The sequence below is a fragment of the Rousettus aegyptiacus genome, unplaced genomic scaffold, assembly GCF_014176215.1.
Source record: "Rousettus aegyptiacus isolate mRouAeg1 unplaced genomic scaffold, mRouAeg1.p scaffold_m13_p_2, whole genome shotgun sequence".
Classification (NCBI taxonomy): Eukaryota; Metazoa; Chordata; class Mammalia; order Chiroptera; family Pteropodidae; genus Rousettus; species Rousettus aegyptiacus.
Genome location: NW_023416295.1, coordinates 119,638,118 through 119,656,679, shown reverse-complemented (window position 1 = coordinate 119,656,679; position 18,562 = coordinate 119,638,118). Strand labels below are relative to the sequence as shown.

Below are 18,562 nucleotides of genomic sequence, written 5' to 3'. Positions count from 1 at the left end.
ATATCAAATATAAGTCTGCCATTTTCTAAGCATCAGAACATTGAAAGAATAGCCTATCCCATTGAACTAATCAATAAGAAAGACCTGTATAAGCTTTCTAATAGGCAACGTAATAGAAAATAGATAAGTTCTTTGAAGTCATGAGATTAATTTTGCTAAAATGAAACAAAGCAAATTGTAAGCAAATACAATGAAAGTTAATTAACTATAACAGCTTCCATCAAGCGTGGCCTTCCTCCCCACCCCAGTTTTATTGAGATATAATCGACATATAGCATTGTGTACATTTAAGGAATACAACCTGTTAATTCGATATCTATACACATACTGTAAAATGATTTCCATAGTAGTATCAGTTAATACCTCCATCACCTCACATAATTACTATTTCATTCTTTCTTTCTTTTTTTTTTTCTTTTGTGATGAGAACATTTAAGGTCTACTCTCTTAGCAACTTTTAAGTGTACAACACAGGGTTGTTAACTGCGATCACTGTACTGAATCTCCAGAACTTCTCCTGTAACTGGAAGGTTGCACCTTTCTGACCTACATTTCCTCATTTCCTTCATGCCCCAGGCCCTGGCAACCACAATTCTACTCTCCATTTCCAGAAGTTTAACTTTTATAGGTTCCACCTACAAGTGAGATCATATAGCATTTATCTTTCTCTATCTGACTAATTTCATTTAGCATGATGCCTTCAAGGTCCATCCATGCAAATGGCAGGATTTCTTTCTCACAGCTGTGTAATACTCCATTGTGTGTGTGTGTGTGTGTGTGCGCGCGTGGTGTGCGTGCGGTGTGTGGTGTGTGTGTGTGTGTGTGTGTGTGTGTGTGTGGGGTGTGGTGTGTGTGTGTGTGTGTGGTGTGTGTGTGTGTGTACCGCATCTCCCCTTATGCATTCATCCATAGATAGCTACTTACGTTGTTTCCATATATTACCTTTTAATTGGTCTTTCTACCTTTCATCTTTTCTACCTTTGAGTTAGCCAACAATGTTTGCCCGTTAACCTCCCTAGATTAGAGTCATGTCATTGCTCTTCTCAGGAACTTCCTATGGCTTCTCAGCTGGCCACTGAATTAATTACAACCCGCCTCAGCACTTTGAGATCCCTACAGTTTACATCCAGCTAGCTTTATGGCTTTATTTCCCACCACTCATCCTTCTAGAGCTGATGTTTCAGCCATGCTGAAAAAAATATGGATTAATTAAAGGATCTACATATTTTTGTTTTTGTTTTTGTTTTTGTTTTCTCAATGGATTCTTGCTCATTTGGGGGCAATCTGGATTCCAGGCAACTGATCTTCATGCTGGATATAAAACCCATGTGAGGCATCCACCATAGAAACCCTTGCCTTTCTGTGAATAATCAGACCATCCTCATAGATGCTCATGGTTTCTATTTTTACTGTCTGTTGGAATGTAATGTGTTATGTAGTGAATTGTTATAAGATCCCAATTTGTTCTACTTAGAAGAGGAAATAAAAGGAAATTTTTTCTAGATGGCACGCTTCCCTTTTGCTTGTATATATTCTGTTGCGTAGATTATGCAGCCAGTCATGGCAAAGCATCCAGTTCATTTTTTACTGGAACATTGTACTAAAGAAATAAATTATTGCATTTTCCATAGGAAATGGATTTGTATTTTATAGTAAGTTCAATTTGTTGCAATAATGTCATTCACTGATTTCCTTGTATTAGAGATATGTTTTTCAACCAACTGCATTTACTAGGTATATGGCTTGAAAGCCGAATTGCTCCCCTTTTATTCTTCTGTGTTCTTCTTCTTCTTCTTCTTTTTTTTTTTTTTAAAGTTCTCTTCCTTTTAAAAAGATGCCATAAATCTTATAGTGTCATTTAACAGACCTGGAAAACATGGCTACAGTGTGCCCCTCTCATCTGATGAGATTGGACCTGTAGTTGGTAGGTTATTTAAAGGCTGATTAATCAAAAGTATGAAGATGTTGAAGAGAAAGTTGTGCCAGTCCTGCTTCTGCAGGGGATGGAGAGTTGGCTAATCCAGTGAGGACATTATCTAGGATTTCAGTTAAGAGTGCTTCTACTGTTTACTTTATTTCCCTTTGTCTTTTTTTTCTCCAAATTTGAATTAGCTTTTAAATCTATTATTTTGATGAGCTAGTCTTGACTGAACTATTTTTTTTTCTTTTTGAAAATGGAGGAAACGAGAGGTAAAAGAAGGAGAGAGAATTGGGACCAAACTTTTCTCTTGGTCTTATAGTTGGGAGCTCAGGATGCAGACACAGATAGCTTGGATTCAATATCTGGACCATCACTTGACTACTCACTTGACTACCCAGAATCGTGAGCAAATTACATGACCTTTTAAGGTCCAGTTTTTCATCTTTAAAAAGGCAGTAAGAACAATACATTTCTCAAAGAGCTGTCGTGAGAATTAAATAAGATAATGCATGTCGAAGGCTTAATAAAAGGCATGGCGTATAGTAAGTACTCAGTAAATGTTAGAAATTATGATTAACTCTACTGTACAATTTTATGTAGATATTACTGACAGCCTAACCCCTGATTGTTTATAGTTATCAGTAGTTACCCATGGAGTGAGGTGACAGTTAAGCATCAAAGTAACTAAGTACTCTTAGAAGTATCATTATGTCTTCAATACATGTATGCTAGCATCAAGTTTAAGGATTGCTTATAAATAATACTAAAGTACATTGTAAATCTATTTTACGGATAAATTTTAAATTGTGGTTTATAAGCCTTCTAATTATAGAGATTTTGTGTCATGTGTTTATCAAGTTGAAAAGTAATATCCCTGCTGTTTGCTTTAATATACACATGAGAGATGTTCCAGTTTTTCGAAACTTGTACAGAATTCTGTTGGTCAGTCCTTCTGCCAATTGAAATTAGGCATTTAATATTTGATTTCTCAATTTTTGCCTAGGAAAAGAGCTTATCATATAACTGATTTAGTGATGGAAACTATTTGGAAAAAGTTTCAGAGAGTGGAACTAAGACTCAAGAATCCAATGAAATAATAAAGATATTAACCTACATATCAAATGCTCTATCCAGATGTTGCTTAATGAAGCAACTATTGCTTCTGAGGAAAAGAAACAAGGACAAAATAACAAAAAATAAATCAGTGGGGAAAAGATGTTTTTAACTGTTTTGTTTTAAGAATATCTGTATGAGAAAGGAAATTAACAACAAAAGGGAACTAATGGTTTTTAAAGAAAAAAAATCATTCTATAGATACTGAGATTGACCTAGAAATTGACCCAAGGACCAGATGCTGAAGCTTAACTTCAGTTGGTCACTAGAAACTTGCTAACAAACCCCAGCTGTTCTGTTGGTTTGCTGAGTCTCTTTATTTAGTAGTGGGGTGTGTGCAGTAGTACGTCGATTTAAAAATATGCATTCCATTCCATCTCTTTCGAGGGACAATTGTCTTTATTTTATGAAAGAGCTTGTGATACACAGGAAAGTGATGTAATTTTATTTGTTGGTCAAACATGTGAGGATTCTAGATAGGCAACAAGGGCTTTTTGTTTTTCCAAGTTTGTAGAAATCTGGAAACTTAAGTGATGATGTGAAGATCAAGTGGGGAAACTAAATCAGAAAATTACAACTATTACAACTATACTGTTTGAAACTCTTTGGATTTCTTCTAGAGATCCTAACCATTAATGTATTGAGGAACCTGGAAATCTAATGTTAACGTTAAAAACTTGGGTCTTCATTTCCATTACATTTTGCCTCCAGATATTTGTTACTTAAAAATAAAATGAAAAATTAAAAAACGAAAACAACACCTGGCCATTTGTAATTTAACACTCACTTCATTTAAACTGAAATATAACTTCAACATTCAGAAAGGAATATTCGATAATGCGTAGAGCAGATAATTGTAACTTTTGACTGGAGTCAGAGGAAAGAAGACTTTGATTTAACATCAAAAACTGTCTGTTGATGTAGTGTGTAAAAGTAAAATCATTTTCCCTTAGAAACTTATAATAATAATGCACTTTACAAAATGGGAGGTGGGCCCTCCAAAGCATGTTTTGATGTATGCTCAGTAATTAAAATATAAATCTTCTGGTGCATATAACGTGTTCAAAATTGGTGAGCAATATATTCTGAAATTATCTCCTTCTTTGCAATATTGTGTGATAAAATGGAATACTTTGCAGAATAGAACTCTGGGTAGGGGAAGTAAGTTTGTTTTTTTAATAGCATACTGCAATACTCACTAAAATGGTTACTTAAAATTGCAAGATTAAATGTAAAAACACTAATAAATCATACTCAGGAAGCAAGAATGGGGTTTGATCATTAATATTTTGACTCAAGATTAATCTCTTTTTTGTTTGTTTAAATACTGAAGTGCTGTTCTTAATTATTCTGTTAAATGAAGTCTCAAAAAAAGAGATTGATAACCTGCCCTACCGGGTCATCCAGTTCAGATTGGCATGGCCAATTTTTACCAGATCCTGACCATTCAGGATTATAAAAACATTGACCTTGGGGTCTGCGGTTTAAGTGACTCGGCCACAGTGCCATGATAGCCATGTGGTCTTATTAAGCCATAACCAAAGAAGAGTGTTTATTATTTACTTTTGCCACTTGTAGTTGAGTGGCAAATTACAGACAGGAGGAGGTTTGGATAAATGTCTTGTTTCTCTACAAAACAATCAGATCATCAGACTCCTGGCCAAGAGAGTTATCTCAATTTCATTCTAATTAGATGACAGGCTTTGGGGAATTCAATGACCATTTTATATGACACTAAATGTGTTGAGGACTTTATTCATACTACCACATGCATATTTATTTATGCTTACCCAAACCTAGAGTATTTGTTGGTGACAGTAAATATTTCTAAAATATAGGATATCCTCATGTTGTAAACAAATAAATTAATGTGCTATACATGTTTTTTAACTAGACAAGGTAGGTAAAACCATTAGTCCATATTTAAGAGAACATTTTTGTTCTGTTTTTAAGGGTGGAGCCTGCTTTTACTTTAAAATTGTTTTTAAATCAGAATTTTTTTATTCTAAACTCATCAATATTTGACACAAATATTTAACCATTTTTGGCAAAATCTCAATCAGTGTGATTTAATCAAGCCTCCCATCTCTGCTCTGGACTGATGCAAGGACCTCCAAGTTTCGATGAGCTGAGTGCCTTTGGTCGGTTCGCTTAAATTACCTATGTGTTTTCTCCTATATGTGTTCTGTCTGTACGTAATGGCTATTCAAGCATATCAGGTGGTGAAACACAATAACCTTTATTACTGCAACCAGCTCTATTATCCAGGGACTGATTATTGCATTTGTAGATGACCCAGCTTCTTATCCTCTTCTTTGCTTTGTTTCCCTTGCTTTCCCCGGCTGCTTGTCCTTTGGCCATTTCGCCGCTCATTATCGCCTCCACCAGATGAGGGACAGGGCCAGGAACAGGGGGTCAACTCTAGTAAAAGGCTTGCTGGGAAAGAGGCCAGAGTAATGGCAGACATAAGGTTTTCAGATTATCTGTCGCTTCGATACATCCAGGCTCCCCCCAAACCCTGTCCTCAGAGCTAATTCGATGTAGCCATGACCATGAAATTTGTCTTTTATTCATTATTCATTCATACACTAAGTGTGATTTTGGAATAGGAAGAAAAATGTCTTTTTTCTATTTCCTAGGTATTGATGAGTGGCTGCGGAGTAGGTGTGGTTTAGCAAGTCTTTGCCCCCTATTCAAATCCAGAAGAATTGTACCAAGTTTACTTCTATATTAGACTCAGGTTGTGGAATGGTGGTTCTTTAAATTCAGAAAAAAGGTTACCTTGTGATGGCGAAGGAGTCCTATTTGGGTGTTAAAAGGTCATATAACTCACCCTTGCTATATGACCAAGAAAAACCCATGTTATCACTTTGTGCTGTGGTTTTGTTGCCTTAATTCACAAAATGCACATTGAGTATCACTTTGAATATAGTATTGTGAAGATGGCTCAACATGTAAGAGAGACAACACAAATATAGAAGAAACTCCTTGAACACTTTTTTGTGCACTTGTTTGTTTGCTTTTATTTCTTGCTTGCTAGAACCATTTAAATCTTAGGGCTCTAACTGCAAAACCTTTGATTTTGTGATATTTCCATTTGTCCTAACTTTTTGCTAAAGTCTTCTGACAGTATTATGGATCAAGCCCTCTGCTGGGTCCTGGGAATATAGATGCCAAAAAGATAGGTGGGGGCTGCCTTTGGGGCGCTTACAGTCTGGGGTACCAAAAAGGGAAATCTTATGTCAGTTTATTAGATTACTTCTCTGAGCTTTGGATATTGTGAGGCTAAATTAAATTACAATTTTAAAGTGTTCGTGAATGCTTTAGAATTTCACATTCCTTCTATAAAAGTGATGATTTTGCTTTCCAAATCTGAGTACCACTATCATTCTTCGAATATAGCTATGTATAGTTTATGAATTTGTCATACTTGGTGGGCCTAAGGTTAAATTCTCTCATCATCACCACAGCAAGTATCCAGGCAAGTATCAAATGTATACATATTTGATTTATTGAAATAGTGAGTCAGATTTTATCTGGTTAAGATAAGTGTCAGATACAGGCTCCAAAAAGAGGAGGGGGACAGGGAATCAGAAAGAGCAGGATAATTCTATCGAGTCACCACCTCAGCATTCGTCGATCTTATTTTTTCTCTTTGTTCATCCTGAATGTACTTTATGTTTATCAAATAATTTTAAAATCACTAGATATTAAAGCAACTAATTACATACTTTAATATTTCTGAATAGTGCTACCCTTTGTATTGAAAATGAGCTCTTTGAGGGTAGGAAGCATATCATATTTATCTCTTTACCCTCAGCACGTATGGGCCATAGAAGGGAATTCAGCAAAGTGATTAAGAGCTCAGACTGCCTGGCTTTAGTTATCAGCTTATCAAGGCAAGTTGCTCATTGTCACCAGCTCTCGTCTCCTTGTGTGTAAAACAAAGGGTAATAATAATTCTCATTTCACAGGATCATTTTGTGAGAACTAAATGACAGGTCATCAGAAAACTTTATTCAACATGCAGCAAGCACTCAATAGATCATAGTTGTTGATGTCAGTACAGTTCCAGGCTCATAGCGCAATTTAATAAATGTTTGGCAAATAGATTAACAGTATTTCTGTAGAATGTATAAAGCATGGTCTTTGAATTTTTGTTTTCTACTAGTAAATGTGGATTTGAATTGCATTCTTTGACTCTTTGGTTTTTAATCTGATGATTTGTATTTTCAAAGAAGCTACAGGAGGGTTAAAAGTACCACCTGTGGGCATCAAAGCAGTGTTTGTAACAATTTCGAATTCCAGTTTATACCTTTCCACTTAAGAAGTGAGCCGTGAGCCACTATCATCCAGGCCCAATACCAACTTTGAATGCCTCGCCCTGTGTTAGTTATTGTTTGCCTCCTCTCACTCCTGGAAATAGCATTCTGCTTTCCAAAAGAGACTCTAGTGCTGCACCTTGAAAGAATTTTTGTCACAGCTTTGGATCATCAGAAAAACAGAAGAGAGCTTGGATGGTACGAAATAATTTTCTGAGGCAGTTTCTAATTTTTTTCTACAAAAATTCATTTTAATTACCTGCCTTCCATTTCCTTTACTCCTAATTTTAGTGCTACCAAGAAAATGAAGAAAGGAGGAAAATCTGTGAAACACTCTATTGTTTTTTTTGACTTCTTCCAAGGGCATTTTGAAGCCCTTAGGATGGCACAAAAAACAATGGATATACAAATAGGGATTCATTGAGGGAAAATTCTAATATCCAAGGTTTTCGTCACTATAGGAGTAAGGACTCCACAGTCAGAATAACATAAGGTAGCAGTGTCGCATAACTTAGAAGTTTAAACATTAACATTACCAATAAAGGAAGTGCAGATCTGCCAAGTTTCCAGACAATCTAAATATTTTCAGTCTTGAGGGAGCACCTTACAGGATGCACGGAAGCCCAGGGAGGTGAGAGAATTGCCCTCTGTGAAGGACCAAGGAATCACAAGATTATAGCTGATAATATTTTATAAAGTACTATTTGTTTTGCCGTCTTTTTATCATTTTCTGTTCAAAATGATGCTGATGTCAGTGAAGACATATATCACCCAGTTTGTATCAGAAGCTGATCCTGGAGTATCATTTCCTTATTACAGAATCTCAGTCCTTACATTTGCTTTCCTACTGTTATTCTCTGAGATGGCCCAATTTTAACATTTTTAAAATTCCGTATTGGAAATTGAGGAAGCATTTGCAGGCCTGGGCCCACTCTCAGTTGATAGATCTGGGACAGGATCGGAAAGAATGAACATGGCCATCTCTGTGCCCCCCTGTTCTCTTGAGAGACTGACGTTTAGCAAGTAGCGCTGTCCATGACTTAGGGCACATGTGCCTTGTGAGTTTAATGGACAGAATGAAAAGGCAATGTACGATAATGCTGTCCATTCTATAACACTGTCATTTTCCTGTGCTCTTGTGAAATTTTATATTTCTCTTTCAGGAGTAAAGTTAGATTTTTACATCCTTCATTCTTCTTTCTTGTCTTTGGATTATATATTCCCTATGTGCCTAGGATAAAAATGACTTCATTCTCATCCCTAATCCTCCTCATAATTCCTTTTAGAGCAATGGTTAAGAGTTTAATGATGTTCTGTTTGGACTGGCCATTTCGAGTGCTTGTTTCCAGGCTATCAAACCAAAGTGATGGAGGGTCATGTGTTTTTATCTAGTAATGCTCTTCTTCTAGTGACAGTGTACTTCTTTTGTGGACATTAACCTTTGTTAGTGAGTCAGCCAGGCTTATGATTTTGTGCATTACTTTGCATCCTGTTTAGACAATTGATGAACTACGCAAAATCATTTAAGATCTATTGTTTTAGAAACAATAAAATGGTGACTTTTTCTAATATATGGTCTTAATCTGTTTTGCTGTTAAATCACTAATCTCAGTGGTAATCAATTGGAACCCTTTTCAATAGTTAGTGCTTACAGGGAAAAAACCCACTCTATTATCTTACTTTGTTGAAACCTCTTATTATTCACAGGGAACTAATTCATGCCATACTCGCTTGTACCACATAGTTCACTGCTGTGATAAAGCAAGTGAACTTATGTACATTATGGCATCAATATGATGTTCAATGTGCAAAGATTGTATAGTGTGAGAGAGCTTGGCCATACGTGGTCACACTATGAAGAATTCCTTTGTGACTGAAATTTTTTTTTTTTACTAAAAAGAGAATTTTCTGCCTAGAATCATTATAATGAGATATGTATTCAGCATTACTATATGCTGTTCTTTAAATATATTAAATAAAAATTTAGATGCCTCCTCCTCATTTGAGAAGCTGGTATTTTATATCCATAAGCAAACACAACTTTTTGAATTTGTGTGAAAATTTAGGCATTTTATTTTGTGGTTTTACCTTTTTATGAATTTTTTTAAATTCGAGAAAATGTTTAGATTGATTTACCTACAGTCTCGAAAGTATCTTTGGTAGAAAAATCTCATGTATAGTAAAGGTGTCTCTTATAGGTCTAGAAAGGCGATTTCATGAGTCCTTGGTAATGATGTGCCAGTTTAATCGCCCTCCCTGTGACAGGAGGGTTTTAGTACATTCAACCTAAATTTCTCCTTATATGGTTTTCAGTACATTTCCTTTGTCTTGTTCTTAATGGTGATGGAAAACATCTGGTGCATCCCTCTTCGACATGCATCTTCCTCCTTGGAGGATTGTAAAGTGTACACACTTTGGGTCCTGACAGATCTGGGTTTGAGTCTGAACCTTATCACTTGCTTGCCTCAAGCCATTATTACCCCTCTGAGCCCAAATTTCTTCTTTGGTAAAATGAAACTGACAATTCTGTCCTTGCAGTTTTAGCTTAAGTGTCGAGTTCCTAGTAAATGCCCCAAATATTATAGCTTTTCCTTTTCCTTTTCCACAGTAACATTCTCAGATTGTTCTCTGTCCCGTTTTTCTAATCCGCTAATCATAGTTCTAAAATGAGGCTTCAGATGGTGTGGTAGGTAGACTGCTAGGTTTGCAATGAAAGGCCTGACTTGCTTTTTGACTTTAATGAATTTCTATCTGTATGACTTTGGACAAGTCACTTGACATTTTGAGCCTGTTAGCTCCTATGTAAAGTGGAGATAATCTCATATCTTCTGTGCTATCTTCCCTGAGTTATTGCAAGGACACAATAAGAAAGTAATTTATAAGTCACAAAACACCATACAATCATGAGGTGATAGCAGTAAATGTAATTGGCAATTAAAATTTAATACTTTACAATAGAATAAATGAAATCGATTGTATTATTTATATAACTTTTAAAATTTAGTTCACCATCTTCAGCCTCACCCTTGTCCTATAATAGCAGTTATGAGGCATTTACTCTTTTTTTTTTCTTTAATTTCCATTTTCATCTGGTTGGAAGGCTAAAAATTAATAACTTTCAGATGTATGACAGACACATATGAAAACAGTTCCAGCATTAAAGGTACTGAGTCTGTGTGCAGAGAGAGTGAGCAAATTTGGATGAGGTTAAGAGAGGGCCAGGTGGTTTCAAGAGGGATTGAAGAGGTGAAGGGACCTGAAGGAGGCAGATGAGCATAGAGATCTCTCCAGTGATGGATGTTAATGAAGAAGACTGTAGACCTGTGTTTCCTAAGGTAGTCACTGCCAAGTTCTAAATAGAAGAATGATGTGGTCAAAGCGTATCTAAATGAGGAGGGAACTTTGGGGCATTGGAGATTGCTTAGAGTGGAAGTGACCTTGGTGGTTGCAGTGATCCCAGGCAGTAGAGGACAGTGGCCATGTCTGCAGAGAATCCCTCTAAGGGGGAAGGTTGGGCCGGCAGACTGATGCGTGGGGAGGTGAGAATGTGTTATTGGAGACCAGTGGGAATGTTGAGCTGAACCATGACTTTTTCAAAGTGCTAAAACTGAGCTGGGTGGGTGGGTGGGTGGTGAAAGAAGAAAGTAGCATGGACATAGTAACGTTTAAAAGAATCTTTACATATGCTGTTGGTTTTAGTTTTTAAATCTATCGAATATACAGATAGATTTAGAGTCTGTAGAAGCAAGCTTTGCCCACATTTGTCTTGTATTAATTTTTGTTGTTGCCTCAATGCACTTCGGTTTCATATTTAATTATGGGGCTGAAAGTACTTAAGTTTGAGTAGTAGAGAGTGGAATTTGTTTAAATATCCCTGTTGATCACTTTACATGTTTCTATATGCTAATAAAACTAGCCACAGTGTTCCAACTGTCCATTTGGGATTTGTAGATGCAGCTTTCCTGGGGCCCTTTCCTCCATAGCTGTCTGTGACCTTAGCCATTGAATCATGTAATGGTTTACGGCCTCCTAAGTCAGGGATTTTGAGTGGGCAGAGTGGAAGTGTGATGTCATGTCTGGGGCATGAATCTGTACCCTCACCACACATGGGTCCCACCCTTCCTGGTCTAGGCAGCTCAAAACACAGTGCTTGGCCCATAGTGGGTGCTCAATAAATTTAGTTGCTTTTCCTGTTTGCCCCTGGATCTCAAACAGGAATATCCAAACATGAGAACACCACCATACCATTAGGTCCCCCAATTAAAATCTACAGTGAAAGCTGAGGCAGATATGTGGGAAAGCAGTTTCAGACTCTTTAGTTAGTCTAGAAAAGATGGTTGCACTGGGTTTATAGCTAGGCTGGCCCCACTGCTCATGAATCATAATATCTCTTAAGGGATTAATGAGTTTAAATGTAATGCAACATTGATAAACTATACGTAACATTTGAAAGTATTCAGTATAAAAAGTAGCTGATGGAGGTACATATTTTAAGATACTTTGTGTTCTACCAAGGTTGTTTGTATTTTATTGACAACCCACCCCCTCCAAAAAAAAAAAAAAAAAGTTTGGAAGGAAAGCATTGTCTCCTGATTCTTAGATAGGAAGAATATCAGACTAGAAGATTTTTTACATAGTCTTACACACTTATATTTTTTAAAATAAAAGGTTTCCATTTCTCTGGTAGAGAGAAAAATTGGACTCACTTTCATTGTCCCTTTCTCCATTACCCTTAATTCCAGCAAAAATATTCTTATCTTTCTTTTTATTCAGATAATTGCAAATTCACACGCCATTGCAAAAAATTTTACCAAAAATTCTTTGTACAGTTTGCCCAGTTTCCCCTCAATGGCATGTTGTAAAACTACAGTACAGTCTCTCAAAAAGGATATTACATAAATACAGTCCACCCGCCATACCAGATTTCCCCAGTTTTCTGCGTACTCGTCTGTGTGTGTGTATGAAGTTCCGGATAATCTTACTACCTGTGTAGATTCATGTATCCACCACCAAGGGTATTCTCTTTTAAGACTCTAAGTTGCTTGAGAGGTTTCGGAACATCCCGTGCTGACAGACATTAAGATGTGTCTGCTCTTCAAAATGCACAAGAACTTCACATGGCTGTGGGAAGGTGGAGAGTGGAAATCTGGCCCGTGGTTCCTGTCTGTGGTTGCGCAGTAACTCCTTCACAGTCCCTCATTAGAAAGGGCTGGCTGGCCCAGGCGAAATCATAGGTGGGCTTGGCACGCAGCTAACTACTGGCCTGGAGTAACTTATGCTTTTGTACTGTGTTAAGAGTTCTGCCAATTTCAGAGTCCAGGAAGCAAAGAGTTGGCCTAGGAGTATAACACACCTGCTTTTCCTGAGGCCACGTACAACAGGCTGATTTGAGTACCTGTTTGTCCTCCTGGGATATATCGAAACATGTCTCCAGAGTCCTGAAGTTGTGGATAAATACTTTTCTCCCCTAGAAATTAGTTTCACACAGATTTTAAATGTCCACAAGGACAGATATTTATTGGGGGAAATGTCCTATTAATTGTACTTTGGCTGTCTGGCCCAGTCTCTAGAATGAGCTAGAGTAGAATCTTGTTATGTTGAGATCTGTAGGAATATTCACATTTGAGAATGCCACAATAGCATTAGGTTCCTCAATTTTATGAAAAATTGCAACTACTACACACACACACACACACACACACACACACACACAGCAAAGCTGCGCTGAGGTGCAAGCACTTGGAAAATGGTCTAGCCGCCTCACCAGCTAAGTATCTCAATCTTGTACTATAGTCTGAGGAAAACTGGATTTGCAAATAGTTCAAACTGTGAATATTAAAAATTGAGAATGACAAAGGTCTGTTGTGTACCACTCATCACTCCTGGAATCTGAGTGTTTAATTAGACAACCAAAATTTGTGATGATGATGTTAGGGCATATAAACCAATGAGCAAAAACCTGTAAATTTGATCACTATGAGATCCTTTCAGAGAATAAATTTAGTATATTCATTGCTAGTGTCCTATTGGATTCTAAATCTCAACTATGCCATGGCATAAAAAGCATTTCATTTCCTCTTTGGACTAATACTTTTCCTATTAGCACTTAAAACATTCATGACGTACAAGTGACATGTTTTATTTTGGGTGGTAACAATTACCTTATTTAAATAAAAGCTTACTTATAAATCAACTGGAGACATTTTGAAAATCTTAGAAGTGCAGAAAAAACTATGCATGAAAGGAAAAATTATAAAGATTATTGGGGCAGACTGCTATTACTTCCATAGCGAATTTTCTTTGGGTCTTACTTACCCAAATAAATGTGGTCAAACTGCTCGTGTGGCCATGGAAGTGGCAGATGGAAGCCTGCAGTTCTGCTTCCATGTCCTGCTGACTGTCGCTGAGGCCTTGTCTAGGCAATACTGGGATAGTGCTTTCTGTAACTGTGAAAATGTTAATCTATTGTGTGCTCGATTTGTTCACTGATAACCCTACACTCAGTTTAGAGATTTGTAGCTGAAGTCACTCATATTCTACAGGTGACAAAATGAAAGCTGAGAGCAATTAAATGTCCAGCTCGAGGTCACACAACATCATTAGCTAGGACAAGAACCAGGTTTCCTGACTTCTAGTCCATTGCTCTTCCGCTATGGGGAGCAGCTTCCTGTCACCCCACCAGTCTTCCCTTGCTTTTCCATTTGTAATGTTGACAATTCTGATGAACGTCTTCCTGCAGGTCCTGTATTAGTTTCCTAGGGCTGCTGTAACAAAGTAACATAAACTTTGAGGCCTTAACACAACAGAAATGTATTCTCTAATAATAAAAGTCCGAAATCAAGGTGTTGGCAGGGCCATGCTCTCATTGAAGGCTGTAGAGGAGAATCATTTTCATGCCTGTTCCCTGGCTTCTGGTGTTCCTGGTAATTCTTGATGTTTCTTGGCATTTGGCTGCATCACTGTGATCTCTCTGCCAGGTGATATTCTTCCTGTGTGTGTGTCTTCTCTTCTCTTAAAAGGACACCATTGATATTTGGTTAGGGCCTACCTTAAGGACCTCATCTTAACTTGGTTACATCTGCAAAGACCCTGTTTTCAAGTAAGTTCGCATTCATAAATACACAGGGGATTAAGACGTCAACATCTTTTTTGGGAACACGGTTCAACCCATAACAAGTCTTGTTAGTTTCAAAACCATTTTTAGAACCAGGCAGGTATTTGTAATACACAATGAGAACCTGCTATGAATTTCATTAAATGTAAAGCATCATATCCAACATTTGTAGTTTGTTACAATAACACATTGAAAAGATTTATAGACTGTTTTGGGTGTGATTTTTGGATTAATTCCCTGCTTTGAAACCATTTGTTGGGCTCCGTTTATTTAAAGGAGGGAATGAATAGACCTGAAAACACCTCATTTTCATTTTCATTTTCATTTTAGCCTGGAAGCCAGTAAAAGGTTTTTTTTTTTTTTTTTTTTTTTTTTTTTGGAGAATTGAAAACTGTTGCAGAACACCAGCACTGTATTTTTTTTTTTTATTATCATTTTGATCCTCACTTATTAGATACTTGTTTGGATGTACTAAGCCTCCAGCCAAGATTAAAAACGAACTTAAAAAAGTTTTGCAGTAGTAAAGTTTGAAACAAAATATTTGCTATATATTATTTAATGGTGGGTATACGATTTTAAAGTACACGCTAAAAAGAAAGAAATTCTACTCACGACTGCGTGTATTCCCACAGTTGAGTATAATAATTTTAGTTCATAAACAAACTTTGTATCCTCGTTCTCTTTAATATTATTTAATTGATTTGGGAGGAAATGTTCATGTAACCCTAATTTGTATCTTTTAAAAAATGTTTTTAAAACCAAGTAATGGCAATGGATGCCGTGTCTTTTATTAATTACTATATATGTGATTCCAAATCTCCCTTTAAATTAATGTCTTTTAGCTTCAAACACACTTCTTCCCATAAGGCTAGTCCCCATTTCCTATATAACCTTGTCGACTTAGGAGAACAATATTTTCCCTTCTGTCGTTTTGATAATTACGTCCTCTAAGCTCAGTGGTGGCCTATTAACTAACATGAATACCATGGGCTTGCATAATAGCCTCAAATTTCCATATATTGGAACTGTGAGAATTTTCTATAATGGTGCTTTAGCAATAATGATGGAGGTACAGGCATTTCCTGAGGATTAATGACCAGCTGGGAGGAACCAGTGGCCCTTGGCTCTGCCTCCCAGCCAGCCATTAATTCCAAGGAAATGTCATTTGCTGAGGTCGTTTTTGCCGTTACAAGCTTAAAATGGAAAAACATAATAGGTGTATGAGTTATTTTTAGGGAGTCGATGCAGTTTCCAATGGTACAGACTAATTTGAGAAAATGAATGCGTATACATACAATAGTAAGTCAGATTGCTTGAATCATCCCTCAGTAGTCCATATGTTTTATGACTGACTTTACAGTTCTCTACCTTTCCCATTTGAAAAAAAAAAAAGAAGGAAAAAAGAAAATCTGATTCAGTAATCTCTGCATTGGTTTGAGGCTTAAAAGTGTTGTATTCAGTGACAGATTGGAAACACCAGTTTTGGTTATCCAGCTTCATATAATATTCGGGTTTACATAGGGCCTGAAGAGAAAAAAAGTATATTTTATATTTTTGTGAAAATTCTTTTACCGTTTGAATAAAAAAGCTGCAAGAATATTTTTTTACAAACCTTATAATAATTTTGTTGTGCTTCTTTGATTTTTCTCTGTCATTTGTGTAACAGGAAGCTTTAGTTTATACCTTTACATATTGAATTCATGAAATAACAATGTACAGCTTAGTCAGGCAACATCCTAGTTTTTTTTTTTTATGTATATTAAGTACTGCAATAAGGGAGATCTCTTTAAGATAAAACACACACACTAACACCCACACACACCTGCTCCTAAAAGTGTCAAACATTTTGACCAAGTGTCAAAATGTTGCCCATTGTGCTCCTTTATGATTCTTTTAAAAAGCTGGCCTTTGTTTTATTTCTGCTTACGATTTTAATCAACTGGCTCGTTGCATTATTTTTTGTGTAAATTATTAACAAAGCTAATCTAGAAACTTTCTTAAAAGTCATAAAGGGAAAACTTTTTTAAAAGTCATAAAGGGAAAATCTTGAGAATCTTGGAGTATTGCCGACCTTAATATTGTGGAGAAATGCGGACAGCATCTCCTAGGCATGGTACTCGTGGACCATTTTTATTTGTATCACCTTTATCAGCTTCAGATATAGAGGCCAGACTTGGTAGAGGATTTGAACAATTACAGGACACAGATCTGCTCCAAAAGAAATAGGAGTTAAGCTAAGAAGTCTTGTCCTAATTGACATTCAAGTTCTTGTCCTACTTCTTTCCTTGTTCACCAGCCTCACTTACAGCCTCCAAGTAATTTGTTCATTTGCAATCAAACTTTCTTGAGCCTGGTTTTTCAAAGGTCTTCAAGTGTCCCCAATCTGTTTCTCATTTCCTTTTTCCTCGGCTTTTAACATCCATGAAAAGCTCAGGTGCTGCTCTGCCTCTCAGATCTAGCCTTTCCGCTTTCTTTCACTTTCGTCGGAGGTGCTAGGATTCTCCTGGTTCTTCTGGAGTCACATTACTCAACAGAACTTTCTGTGACAGGAATGTTTTATATTTGTGCCATTCAGTATGGCAGCCACTAGCCACATGTCGCTACTTGAACATTTAAAATGTGATTTTGAGGAACTGAATATTTGCTTTTATTTCATTTAAATAATTTGAATTTCAATAGCTCTGTGTGGCTGGTGGTTACTGTCTTGGACAGGACAGTCATCTCTGGATCTACTATGTCTCCAACTTCTCTTCATATCTTTCCTTTTTGTCTTTATGGTACTTCGTATCAGCTTCATTCTAACTATCTCTTGCCCCAGGAAGAGACTGAGTGCCCTTCAACTTAAAATTTACCATATTCTGCCTTTGATCTCTTGCCTAATTCAATATGACAAAAATCAAATAGTTGTTATATGCGAGCAACTGTAATTGATCCTGGAAGAAGTTTAGATACGAAGAAAACATAATCCTTGTCCTCAAAGAACTTATGGAATACAAAGAACCAGGATTTTCTTTGTGGCAGTGAGTGGACAATTCATGATTCAGCAATAGCACTGAGTAAGCCATAAGTGGATTGTCCTGTGTTTATGGCTTTGAGATGGGAGATATTACCAAAAAAAAAAAAAAAAAAAAAAAAAGTGATTTTTTCCCTTCTAGAGGGGTTAACTTTCAAACCATTTTTAGATGAAGTACTTTATACAGTATAAAACTATTATCTCTTAAAATGCCACACAAGTGCCCTATAATTAACACGACCATATGTCGTGCTTGTTTTCAGGACAGTCCCAGTTTATTCCCGTTTTTCCAGATAACTGGCAATAGCACCCCCTTTCACTCCCAAAAGTGTCTTATTTGGGGAGGGTAAAGTCTGTAAGCACTCTACCTAAAGTCTGTTGAAATTTTCCACACATACACATACTTTGTACCTCCCTTAATTTACATTTGTGTTGCATTTGTTTAAAAAAGTTACATTTGTGTTCTTTGGCCACTTCCAGATTATTGTTTCAGGCCATTTCTCTGTCAGGTCATTCTTCTATTCAGAAACTGCCAATGATTCATCATTAGTGACTGAATGAATTACAGATTTTTTTAGGTCACATAAATAGAATCATTTAGCACTCTGTTTACCATTTTCACATGTATATATATGTAAAACGTATAGAAATACATGTAGACAAGTAATACATGTAAACAGGACAGACCTTTCTCACCTTCGCTTTTACCTGGAATTTCTCTGTCCCTATATTTAACTGCTTAAACTCTTTTTTAATCTTCAATGCCCAGTTTAAACACCACTCTTACAAAGTAGCTCCTGACTCCCCTCGTCAGTAGTAGGGATGTCTCACCCCTAGAACATGAGAACACACATTATTAATGTCTTGCTTATAGCATTATCCATTTTCTCTTGTTCTGATCATTTTTGAACATTTCTTATTTTTGTTTACCAGTTTTGTAAACACCTTCAGAAGAATTATCACGTTTCGCATTTTCTTCAAAACCTAAAACAGTGGTATACAGTAGTTGCTTAACATACTCATTGGATGAAGAAAAGAAGTATATGACTAGACTACTTAGGTCATTCCCACAAGATGAT

General features: G+C 36.6%; 1 protein-coding gene across 4 annotated transcripts in view; it reads left to right on the top strand.

Moving 5' to 3' along the window:
* The window catches only part of HMGA2 (high mobility group AT-hook 2), a 129,537-nt gene that overhangs the window by 16,023 nt on the left and 94,952 nt on the right, over positions 1-18,562 (top strand). For 2 of the 4 annotated variants that reach the window (XM_036236676.1, XM_036236675.1), the window contains exon 5: positions 2,241-5,903. The exons of the other annotated variants lie outside the window; for them this stretch is intronic. In XM_036236676.1, coding sequence (XP_036092569.1) covers positions 2,241-2,327 — 87 coding nt within the window. In that variant the 3' untranslated portion in view covers positions 2,328-5,903. Of the gene's footprint in view, positions 1-2,240; positions 5,904-18,562 lie in introns of those variants that run through there. 4 annotated transcript variants of the gene reach the window in all.